This window comes from Leptinotarsa decemlineata, unplaced genomic scaffold, assembly GCF_025532065.1.
Source record: "Leptinotarsa decemlineata unplaced genomic scaffold, Ldec_3_MD MMD2_tig00026361_RagTag_RagTag, whole genome shotgun sequence".
Lineage (NCBI taxonomy): Eukaryota > Metazoa > Arthropoda > Insecta > Coleoptera > Chrysomelidae > Leptinotarsa > Leptinotarsa decemlineata.
This window is the reverse complement of record NW_027412704.1, coordinates 1,836,526-1,849,456: the sequence shown is the minus strand read 5'-3', so window position 1 is coordinate 1,849,456 and position 12,931 is coordinate 1,836,526. Positions and strand designations below refer to the sequence as shown.

Below are 12,931 nucleotides of genomic sequence, written 5' to 3'. Positions count from 1 at the left end.
AGGAAGCTTACGGATGCGTTACTCTGATTGGTCGAATAGTTTCAAGGTAATCAACGATCGAATTATCGTCCGTTTCCGGTTGGATTCGACGCGGAAAAATGTTCTTTATGGTTAGTTTGATTTCAGATTATTATTTCGTAAACTTAAATTTATTCTTATTATTTCGTAAGGGGTTTTCTATAGGAAGAATTTAAAACCGCTGTTTATTCCTTATGTAAACTGATGATAGGTTTGAAATGCCGTAATGGAATATTTTCTTTTCATTCAATTGTTTTAGGAGCTTGTCAAGACACGTGCAATGATGAAAACCAATCTTTGAGAACGTACAAGATTCTTTCAAAATTTAGAATCAATCTGTTATTTAAAAAAAAACTTCTGCAATTGGGTTTTTTCTGGAAACAATTTTTACAAACTTTATAACGTAGGCGGGAATGCATAGAACCGACCACCAGCGGGAAATGGTCTTGGCACACATATTGTTTCAGTGGCGGGTTTGTTAATTTTTACAGGAAAAGAAATATGTTGTGTCAAGAAAAATTAGATCAAATGTGCACCTTATCTTGGAAGTTTATGCAATGAAACTAGTAAAAGACTTTTCGGACTTTATATAGTCCCAAAAAGGTAGAAACATATACCTCTATACATTTTTTGAACATTTGCAAGTAGAGTTGAACGACAATGCATTCCAAGAATTTTGTATAAATATCGAAAAACTGTTCAAAAGCCAATTTTTATGGAACACAAATGTTTGTTTTTGATACTTTCTGGCAACTAAAAGTAGCGGAGAAAAAATGTATGAGGACTGACACGAATTGATTTGTTTAACGTGAGCTATGAATTAACAGAATATGTATAATTGTCAAATTTACTGTCAAGTACTCAAATTATCATTCGATTAGTGTGAATTTGTTAGTGGAAAACCATGAATTTTTCTAGTGACGAGAAAGTTTATATTATTCTTCGTATACGCGAGATGTTTGAGAAATGCTCTGGGCCCCTAGCTTTGTATGGGGAATTCTACCCTGAGAGACATCAGCCTTCGAAGAGATATTTTCAACGCATTGAGAGGAGTTCGCGGAATCATGGTTCATTTGAAAAACCCTCGAGCAATAGTTGTAAAATTGTACTCTGACTAAAAGACGGGACGATACTGAAATTGGCGTTTTCGGTAAGTTCAGAGGACATTCTCAGTAATAATACAGTGATATTTATTTCATTCAGGATTCGTGGAATACCGAAAAATTGAGAAGTAAGACCACGTCAGTTCGACAAATCCACCATTCACGTTTAACTGACTATGGTAGAAGAAAAATAATAACTTGTAGAAGGCTACTCAAACAATATCGTCAGGATAATGAAATCTGTAATAAAATTTCATGGTTTGAGAGAGTGGATTCGCATATAACGAAGAAATTTGGATTTAATGTTTGGCTCAGAGTGATAGACACCAAGATTATAGGTCGCTACTTCTTTGAGGCATCTTTGACGGAGGAATAATATCTGGAATTATTGTCGGAGACTAGTTGAGTTGTTGAAAGATTTGCCTCTAAAAATTCTGAGAGAATATTAGTATTTCCAGCATGATGTAGCTCCGCCACTCCGACCTTGTAGGTCTTACCGTTTCCGATATAGTAATACTGGGATTAGCTAAAAAACAGCCTTCTCGACACGCGTTTCACCAAGTTGGCGTCATTAGGGGATGAATGATGATGTCGGGATTCCATGTAGGTAAGTGAAATTTCAAATCGTAACTCATTCATACTCTATATTGTGTAGCTTTTCTTATTCAATTCCATAACGAATGTTTGGAATCCAAACTGAATAGGAAAAAGTGATTTTTGCATTGTTCAATGTTCACACGAGGAGAAGTTGTTTCGAGGGGGCTTTTTCTATCCGTTTTGTGTCTGAAAGTTACTTCTTTGCATGATCTACACATCTTTGTAAAGAGTTTATTTTGAAATTAATTTCTCCCTTCCTTTGAAAGTTCTTCACAATTTTTTGTATAAAGATGAAGAAGTAAAAAGCCAAAACGTTTCTTCCCCAGGATCTTCTCTAGATGTGACTTTTAAAACAAATATTGTTCAGTGGATACCTATTCGTTTTAGATCGTTAAAGTAAACAGCATATACATTTGTTTCCGAACAGTGTTCTTCCTGGACGGCACTGCTAGGTCACATATAAAATGTAATTGACCTCATTACACAATAGCACCGTGCAGAGTTATTTCTGAATTGTCAGGGTTACAGGTTACAGTTGAAGTTAAACCTAGGCTGCCATTTCCTCCTCTGTAAAGTGTGAAGGTGACGTCACAGTCATTTTTTAAACAGAGCACATGTCCACGACAGGAAATCAATTCACAATATCATTTCCTATTCAAGTTGGCGGTAAATTCAAAAGATAGCGTTGAGATTAAGCTAAGAAAAAAATGCGGCATAACATAAAGGGGTTTCTGTCCGGTGACGTATTATTATTAATATAATATAGCACAAGTTCTAGGTTGTGGATATTGATTGTCATTACTGGTATCTATTTCTACCTAATAATGTAGTTAAAGCAGAAACAAGCACTTTTCCAAGGGAATATTAGGAAATACTCTTGAAATATGAATATGTGTACATTGGAATTAACGATGTTTTATATAAAATATTTACCTAGGTACTTCTAAAAATTAATTCTTGCACCCAGTAATTTACGGTACTTCAAATTTCCCTCCTATCTAATCACGTTTTTGTCATGCGAGTGTTCCATTGGTAGCACGAGTGTCATATGTCGTTCATGTTCCTGAGAAAAGACGTCAAAAAACTGTTGATGCTATCCTTCTTATGAATGAACCGACCTGCTATTTGATGGAAATTAATAACATTATCCATGATAATGATTGAACAATTTCAACAGAAGCGACACTCATATTTGGCGGTACTTTGAGGTGTCAAATTTCTGTGACTGATAGAGTTTTCTATTAGTGAATCCGGGGCACACTTAGTGTATGTATGTCCTTTATTTCTCAATATATTGATGCAGGATGGAAATAAACTGAATATGCAACAGTTTCAGCGACGTAAAACTACCAATCTGCATTGTTGTTGGAGGCGTTCATTCATTTTTAGCGGTAAATTCAATCAAAATTTCGATAGATTGAACAGGTGCAGTGTATCTGTTAGCCGAGAAGGTCAAAAGAAACATCAAAAAGTCCTGTTAGCTGCCCAGGAAGTTTGTTGTGTTACCTTTAGCAAAAGTGATCTACTTAATTTCCAGTTTTTCGTGTCTATAACGATCGAACCAAATTTATGACTCTTATCAATTAATAATTGAACAAATCAAAACACAGAACACTCCAAATCAATGAAAAGACCTATGTTTCTATTCAATTGTTCCGGTCAACTGTTTGTTTGATGATTAGCGCCTTCATCGGTAGAAATTCCCAATAATCCGTAGAAATTACAAAGAAAACTATTCTGTTCCGTAATGCAAGCTATACTAACATCACCTATGAGCGAATTCTGGAAGGAACTAGTCTAAGGGGATTTTAGCTTTGTTACTACTTGACCAATGATATTCGATTCAACCCGAAAAAAAAAATTCAATTTTTCTGAAAATGCACTCTCCGTTGCTTCAACACACTTTTCTATAATATAGTGTTCTATATAGGGCGGTCGGACAAAATTTTTGTATTATTGAAGAGTGAGAAAATAGTTGTGTCCCTCGCCGCAGAGACGGCGCCACCAATTTTTTTTATCTAATGGAATGGAAAGAGGAGTCTGTGATGTTTAACTAACTAAGTATTTCAATTCTCTATCCAACACTTTTTCATTGCTGGAAATACGATCAACGTTTCCTTAGTAATTTGGCAGTTTCATATTTGTTTCAAGAATCTGCAAAAAAATATCATAATCACTTCTTTTTCTATCCAAGAGTTCTGGAATTAACTGTGGTTATATATTATACAGTTTAGATGTCGCGTATCCCGTCATAAACATGTAGGGGCGTCTTATCAAGTGATATAGTGGACTTTTTTCTAAGGGACTTCGGATGTCTTTCTACCGTCTTTGATAACGAAGGACCTGTTTTCCAAACTTGAACTATTGAACACAAGATGGCAGCAAAATGAAAAGCAGTGCCACCTACTAAAATTGTGGAAACTGTCTTGCGTCATCGGTTGCGTCAAGAGCTCGCGACTCGATCCAATCCAAACCCTAATGAAGTGAAAATTCGAGTCAAAGTTAGCAGCCATTTTATGCAGTTGTTGTGTTTTTACGAGCCGAAATCGCGAAGTGGTTTCCCGTCGTCTCATAATTCGTTAATAGTAGGCCGTGGGGAAGGAGTGTTTGTGAGATAGGACAGAGAAAGGAACGTTGAAATGAATTCGAAAAAAGTGTGTTGACATAGGACGATTATCCAGACATTCGTGTCCTCCGCTGTTGCAACCGAGAATCAACTTGGTGCTTAAGGCGGAGCGTTAACACTAAATTCGGAGCCCTGGAAGGTTTAAAAGTCCAAACCATGGGCAACAATGCCGCTACGGCGAACAAAAAGGTCGATTCCGCGGAGAGTGTCAAAGAATTCCTCGACCAGGCCAAGGAGGACTTCGAGGAAAAGTGGAAGAGAAACCCGACGAACACGGCCAGCTTGGACGATTTCGAGCGGATCAAGACCCTAGGAACGGGCTCTTTCGGCCGGGTCATGATAGTGCAACACAAACCCACCAAGGAGTACTACGCCATGAAAATCCTCGACAAACAGAAAGTCGTCAAACTGAAGCAGGTGGAGCACACCCTGAATGAGAAACGCATCCTACAAGCCATAAGTTTCCCCTTCCTCGTCAGTTTGAAGTTCCATTTCAAAGACAATTCGAATCTGTATATGGTGTTGGAGTACGTGCCGGGCGGAGAGATGTTTTCGCACCTTCGAAAGGTGGGAAGGTTCTCCGAACCGCACTCTCGATTCTACGCAGCTCAAATCGTCCTGGCGTTTGAATACCTACACTACCTAGATCTGATCTATCGGGATCTGAAACCGGAGAATCTGCTAATTGATTCCCAGGGCTACCTCAAAGTAACCGACTTTGGCTTCGCCAAGCGGGTCAAGGGGCGCACTTGGACTCTCTGCGGCACTCCCGAGTACCTAGCCCCTGAAATCATCCTCAGCAAGGGCTACAACAAGGCTGTGGACTGGTGGGCGCTGGGAGTCCTGGTTTATGAGATGGCAGCTGGTTATCCACCATTCTTTGCAGACCAGCCCATTCAGATCTATGAGAAAATTGTTTCGGGAAAGGTACGCTTCCCGTCCCACTTCGGTTCCGACCTGAAAGATCTGCTACGTAATCTGCTGCAAGTCGACCTGACCAAACGCTACGGCAATCTGAAGGCGGGTGTCAATGACATCAAAGGTCAGTAGCTCATCAAGAACCCAAACTCACTGAACGTTCTTTATTTATTCATTGATTTGACACTTTGGTACACTGGGACATTTGCTATGTCAATAAAATATAAACAAAAAAGAACACAACACTACAAAAAAGCAACACAAAATTATATCATCGATATAAATGTGCATGAAGCTAAGGCTCGAGAAGAAGCTCTATTACCAAATATTTTCAAAATGTCGCAAGAAAGTATCACACGAAAATCCCTCTTCTCTGTACTAACACTTCTGCAAGAGTTATTTTATCACCTCAGTTCTAAAAAGTTTTTCTGACTCTTGATAGATTGTGGCAAATTATTTCAACTGTTTATTGTATTGAATAATGTGGAGAATCTAAAATGAGTCGTTTTATGTAGGAGAATTTTTAGTAGGTTTTCCTAAAATTACAATTCTCTAAGTGTATACTAGGCTTTATGTAGCTGACAAAGTTAGGAGACTGATTATTGTATATGAATCATATAACAACCGAATTCAGACAAAATTACAATCAACTAGACATAACAATTTGCAAATGACTAAATAGAATAGAAGAAAAGTAATGTAGACTGTAACAAATATAACAGTTATGAAATTTTTCAAGTGTGAACTAGGCTTTATCTAGCTGACAAATTTAGGAGATTAATTATTATATGTGAGTCTACATATAACAACCAAATTTAGACAAAATTACAATCAAATAAACAACAATTTGCAAATGACTAAGTAGAATAGAAGAAAAGTAATGTAGACTGTAACAAATAAGTCACACTTAAAAAAAATATCTTCATGAAATTCCTCAAGTGTGTAATAGGCTTTATCTAGCTGAAAGTTAGGAGTTTAATTATTTATTATATGTGAATCTACATATAACAACCAAATTTAGAGAAATATAGAATCAACTAAACATAACAATTTGCAAATGACTTTATAGAATAGAAGAAAAGTAATGTAGACTGTAACAAATATAACGGTTATGAAATTCTTCAAGTGTGTACTAGGCTTTATCTAGCTGACAAAGTTAGGAGATTAATTATTATGTGTGAGTACATATAACAACCAAATTTAGACAAAATTACAATCAACTAAAAATAACAATTTGCAAATGACTAAATAGAAAAAAAGAAAAGTAATGTAGACTGTAACAAATATAACGGTTATGAAATTCTTCAAGTGTGTACTAGGCTTTATCTAGCTGACAAAGTTAGGAGATTACTTATTAGGTGTTAGTACATATAACAACCAAATTTAGACAAAATTACAATCAACTAACAATAACAATTTGGCAAATGACTAAATAGAATAGAAGAAAAGTAATGTAGACTGTAACAAATGTAACAGTCACCCTTACAAAAATATCTTCATGAAATTCCTCAAGTGTGTAATAGGCTTTACCTAGCTGAAAGTTAGGAGTCTAATTATTATATGTGAATCTACATATAACAAACAAATTTAGACAAAATTACAATCAACTAAAAATAACAATTTGCAAATGACCAAATGGAATAGAAGAAAAGTAATGTAGACTGTAACAAATATAACAGTCACCCTTCAATAAGTTTTGTACAAAATTGAAATGTCATTATTGAAAATTTGTTTCCCCCCATTGTTTTTTTCTGATTCATTAGAAAATTTGACTATCGGTTGAACTATTTCCTTAATATTAATGTGTATTACTTTTACATATGAACTAACCTTTCAAAAATATGTATTTCCTGAAGTCCCCATATATAGGGTCATAAACTTTTTCTTTGCCTATTTCAATTCTGTAAGAAGTAGCAGTTTTTTGTAGATTGAGCTGAGGCTTATTTTGTAACCGTGGTGCATTTTACAAAATGAAGGAAATCAATAATTGAATACATCTTGTGCAATTCAAATTTTGCACATCCTTAAATTGGTTGCCAGTAGGAAAACTGTTTAAAATAACTTTTTTCAATATTTTGAGAAATAACCCCTCGTTTGTAGAATTATAAAAAAAAATTGACAGAGAATGCGAAACTTGTGCAATTTTTTTGTTGGTTAGGTTTACATTTCAATCCGGGTAAGGATTTATATCAAAGTCAACTTTCGAATAAAGCTATTAATATAGATTTCTAAATTTTGGTATCATTGAATGAATGAATGATTTATTGGTAGGAAGATCCTAATACACAAACATAATATACATAATATTTCATGTTATATAGACACACATAGTAAGGATATAATACATATATACATATAGGTACACATAAATACATAATATATACCGAGTCACTTACTATCTATTCTATTGTGATACCTTTCATATAATCAGTCAAATCTTTTTTGAATTGAAACAGGTTTTTATTATTCTTCACATTTTGGGGAAGTTTGTTATATTCAATGAGGCCTTTATTTAATAAAATTTTCATGGAGTTTGATAAACTATATCGTGGCAGGTGAAAATTGTCATTTTGTCTAGTAGTGTAATTGTGAGTGGAATTTCTGTAAATGATAAATTCTTCGAAATAAGAAGGTAGCATGTGATTGGTTATCTTAAAAATAAATATCATTGCTGACCTGTAATATCTTTCACGAATAGACATCCACTGTAATGCACTGAGCATAAAGCATATACTTGCATAACGATTACATCCAAGAACCACCCTCATTCCTCTGTTCTGTAACTTTTGCAGAGACATAATTTTATTTTGGTCAAAACTGTATAACAGCGTACTGCAATAATCAAAATGGGGCTGTATTATTGTATTATATACGGTTATTTTCGCATTTGTAGAAAGGTGTTTCGAAATTCTAGTGAAGAAATATAGTTTTTTTGAAATCTTTTTAGTCATATAGTTATAGTGTGCACCAAAAGACATACTGTTGTCCAACATAAAACCTAAATATTTGAATTCTTTCACAAATTCAAGTTTCTGACCATCAGCATACAGGGAAAGAGTATTTATATTTATTTGTTTATATTTGTAAGAGGTTGTTAGAATCATAGCTTTCGTTTTTGAAGTATTTAATTTCATTTTATTTGCCGAAAAATAATTCTCAATTTGATTTAGAGATGAGTTCATCTTTTCTATAGCTACTTTCAGGTCTTTATGTGCTATAGATAGTAACGTGTCGTCAGTAAATAAGTTGATAAAGTCACTAGTGTGGTATGTGTTTATGTCGTTTATGTAAATCATTGTTGCTGACCTGTAAATTTGGTTGTTCAATTTTTATATTTGTGTTGATGTTTTAAGATGTCAACTTTTATTGTATTTTCATTGTATTTGTGTAAGTGTATTGTCATTCATTTTTTATATTGAAAGTAAGTAAGATGACTCAACTCAGTCAGCAAGAAATTACTGTTTGGACAAGTTTTTCTCACTTTACCGGCCACTGCGTATATATTTGACAATACGGTACACTCGATGTATGCCTATAATGACATTTTCAATTCAACTCATTCATTAATTCCTTCCAGGTCACAAGTGGTTCGCGTCCACCGACTGGATATCCATCTTCCAGAAGAAGGTGGAGGCTCCGTTCATCCCGCGTTGCAAGGGCCCCGGTGACACCAGCAACTTTGACGACTACGAGGAGGAGGCCCTACGCATATCGTCTACGGAAAAGTGCGCCAAGGAGTTCGCCGAATTCTGAATCGGTCTCGGGTCGCCTGTAAGTAGCCTTGCCACTTTAACGGGCCGATAGCGGCCCGCCGTCGATCGGGGCTCTTCCATTGTCGGTTGCGTGCTTGTCCGATCGGACCTCTGCACCGCCAACCGCAGTTCATCGCCGCTGAAGTGGCTTTTGTGTCGAATAGGTAGAATAGGTTTGATGTGTGATGGAGATTTCTAGCGTATGATTTATTGTATTTTTTATTTATTAGAAGTTATTGTATATATTGTATAATAGCCGGTGAAGAGTGCACTATTTACATTAAATAGTGCGCGCAAATCAGTTTTAATTCTCGCCCTGGTGCAGAGGTGGCCGATCACGTAAGTATAGGAGTTAAGCATTACCTAGTATGAAACAATCGTTGTAGTGATTAATATTAGGTATGAAGACGTTAGGCTATCATACAGCTGCCTCAGAGAGCTTCAACTTCCATAATGTTTTTTGTCCATATCAAATATTTTAAAAGTAATTCTCCTGTTATTGTTGAGCTGGCAAGTAATTCGCGTTTCGCTTCTTTGTACTAGTCAATTTTTTTTTGTATGGATCCAGCAGCAACGTGATATTTACCTGTTGTTTTCGCTCCTGTTTGTTGATGTTGTTACACACCTTGTTGAAAATTTCTTGGTGACGCCCCTGTATCTTTTCGAAACTTTCCAAATTGGATATTCATTGCCCATATATACGCCTGTTAATGTAGGACTTCTGACACTAATACAATTTCAGTTGGTTGAATTTTTTAGCAAACTTTCATCGTGGAAATTCTAGGGATCTAAATGGAGCTTTTTTTAAAAAGAAATTGAGGTTTTATAGCATTTTTCTCCGTATCTCCATGAATGGCAGGTGACCTTGACTTTCAAATGATTCGAAAGGTATAGTCAAGGTCAAATCCAAGGTTACCATTAGATAGTCAGGAAAAATCCTAAACCCTGTGAATTTTGGTAGAAGACCCAAATACCAGGGGTTCGGGATTTTTCCCTTGCTCAGGATTTGTAGGTCAAGGTCAGTTTTTCAAATGGCAACCTATATGCAATCAAGGTCATGCCTGGTTGTACTTTCCGCAACGAAAATATAGGTTTCCATTCAGAAAAATGAACTTGACTTTCAAATAATTTGAAAGATGATTGCCAAGGTTAAAACCAAGGTTACCAACGGTTAGCCAGGAAAAATCCTAAACCCTGCGAATTTTGGTAGTAGAAAACCCAAATACCAGGGGTTCGGGATTTTCCCTTGCTCATAATATGTAGGTCAAGGTCAGTTTTTCAAATGGCAACCCGTGTTAGGAATCACACGTTAAAAGATAAGACCTCGTTAGTCCTTAGCTCGCACAAGTTTCTCAACTTCTGAGAGTTGTCGTTCGTATGGGGGCGCAGCTGATTAACGGAAAAACAGATTTTAAACAGATTTTCAAACATACAATCAAGGTCATGCCTGGTTGTACTTTCCGCAACGAAAATATGGGTTTCCATTCAGAAAAGTGACCTTGACTTTCAAATAATTTGAAAGGTGATTGTCAAGGTCAAATCCAAGGTTACCAACGGTTAGCCAGGAAAAATCCTAAACCCTGTGAATTTTGTTAGTGGAAGACCCAAATACCAGGGGCTTCACGATTTTTCCCTTGCTTATGATTTGAAGGTCAAGGTCAGATGTTCAAATAGCAGCTCATCTCAGTCGAGGTCATACCCGGTCGTACTTTTGCCCGCTCATTTCATTTTTGCGATAAAATATAGGTTTTCATAAAAAAAAGTGACCTTGACTTTCAAGTTATTCAAAAGCTAATAGTCAAGGTCGAATCCAAGGTTACCATTGGATAGCCACGAAAAATCTTAAACTCTTGAATTCAGAAGGTAGTAGTCAAGGTCGTATCTAATATTTCCATCGGATAGTCAGGAAAAATCCCAAATCCTTGGAATTTTAGTAGAAGACCCAAACACCAGGGGTTCAGTTTTGCTCTTGCTCATGATTTGATGATCAAGGTCAGTTTTTCAAATGGCAACTCGTCCCAGTCAAGGTCATATCTTTGTACTCCCGCCCACTTTTTTCATTTCCGCGATAAAAGATGGGTTTCCATTCATAAACGTGACCTTGACTTTCAAATGATTTCGAAGGTAATGGTCAAGGTCAAACCCAAGTTTGCCTTCGATAAATCAAGAAAAATCTTGAACCTTTGGATTTTTGGTAAAAGAAAACCCAAATACCAAGGGTTCAGGACTTTTCCTCGCTATCCTTGGATTTGACATTGGTCATGATTTGAATGTCAAGGTTGGTTTTTCAAATGGCAACCATATACAATCAAGGTCATGCCTGGTTGTACTTTACGCGACAAAAATACAGATTTCCATTAAAAAAGTGTTTCATATAATTTGAAAGGTTACCATCGGACAGCCGAGAAAAATCCCAAACTACTGGAATTTCGGCAGAAGAAAACCCAAATACCAGGGATCCAGGTTTTTTCTTGCTACTCAACGACGTCCTTGGATTTGACCTTGAACTCGATTTGAAGGTCAAGGTCAGTTTTTCACACAGAAACCCATGAAAAGAATTGTTTAGATAATATCAGAATTGGTAGACCTGTAATATTGAAAAATGGTATTATTTATGGCATTCTGTACATGAAATGATCGAGTTTGGCAAGAAGTAGTTTTCTGAAGTGCCATTTAAAATTCAATTCCTCGTGAGCCAATCAGCTTTTCTTGAGGTACAGGGGCTGCACCGTGAAACTTTTCACACCGTGTACATCTTAAAATTTATTTGATGTTGAGTTGAAACGTTAGAATTTCGATGGTTAATGCCACAAGGCAAGGTGGGCCGTTAAAACTGTGTAGATCTGAAGATAATTTTTTACCATCCCTCATACATTGGGAGCCGATTTTATACGAAAGGTCATCACATTTCTTTTTTTTGTCTCCATATCAATATGTCGATACGTGCATGTTATGAAAGTAAGATGTCTGTTTAATTGAGTAAATATTCCTATACCGGTAATTTTATTTTATTCGATTCGCATAACAATGTAAAAAAATTTAATAAATAGCTGTCAAGTGAGATTGGGAGTTTCTTTACATATATACAGCGCATATATACACACATGCACTTATATATAAGCAGTGTATATAATTATATACACACATATACATATTTAAATCCTTCATTTAGTCGAAGACTGCAGTGCGTGGAAATTTTTACATGTTGATAATTGATAAAGTACTTGAAATACAACACATATATATTCTTTAATAGAGTCTAAAGTACTAAAATACATGAAAAAAATTAATAAATAGCTGTCAAGTGAGATTGAGGAGTTCCATTTGGATCAAATGCGTTTTTTCTGGATTGTTGGACAAGGCTCAAGAGAATCTCTGTTGAGATTAAGTCTCACTAGAAGGGAAGAAAGCTGACATGTAACACAGGTCTTACAACTAAAATGCACACATCGGAAAAGTCTAGGGATATTTTTAAAAATGGCAATAATTTTTTTTTAGATCGCTTTAGGGAAAAAAAAGTTGACGGGTGATTATTAAACAAATGTAACTTACAACGAAATTTATTAAATGGTCAAAAATACTGAGTGCGCATATAAGCAAAACTAAAAAAAAATATGGCTCTTCTTTGGCACCCCGAAAAAAAATCATAATACAAAAAAAATTGGAATCAGTACAAAGTATGGCCTCCACGCTGGTTTATTACGGCCCTACATCTATCGTGCATCGACAAAATGAGATTGTCAATGTCTTGTTGAGGTACATTTGCCCATTCAGCGATTAAAAGCTCTCTCAATTGAAACTTTGTGTGAATGTTCCCCATATGCGGAGTAATTCTTCGTTGTAGCATGTCCCACACATGCTCGATGCGATTCAGGTCCGGTGATTGTGCTGGCCATGGCAATACATCAACTCCTTTG

At 35.9% G+C, this 12,931-nt stretch overlaps 1 protein-coding gene across 1 annotated transcript; it reads left to right on the top strand.

Annotated features, from left to right (window-relative positions):
• Window positions 1-4,142: 4,142 nt before the first annotated feature.
• LOC111502815 (Protein kinase, cAMP-dependent, catalytic subunit 1) lies at window positions 4,143-12,077 on the top strand. The gene is made up of 2 exons (XM_023156976.2): window positions 4,143-5,386; window positions 8,840-12,077. The coding sequence occupies exons 1-2, from the start codon at window positions 4,501-4,503 to the stop codon at window positions 9,013-9,015; spliced, it is 1,062 nt and encodes a 353-aa protein (XP_023012744.1). The 5' UTR covers window positions 4,143-4,500; the 3' UTR covers window positions 9,016-12,077.
• Window positions 12,078-12,931: the final 854 nt, after the last annotated feature.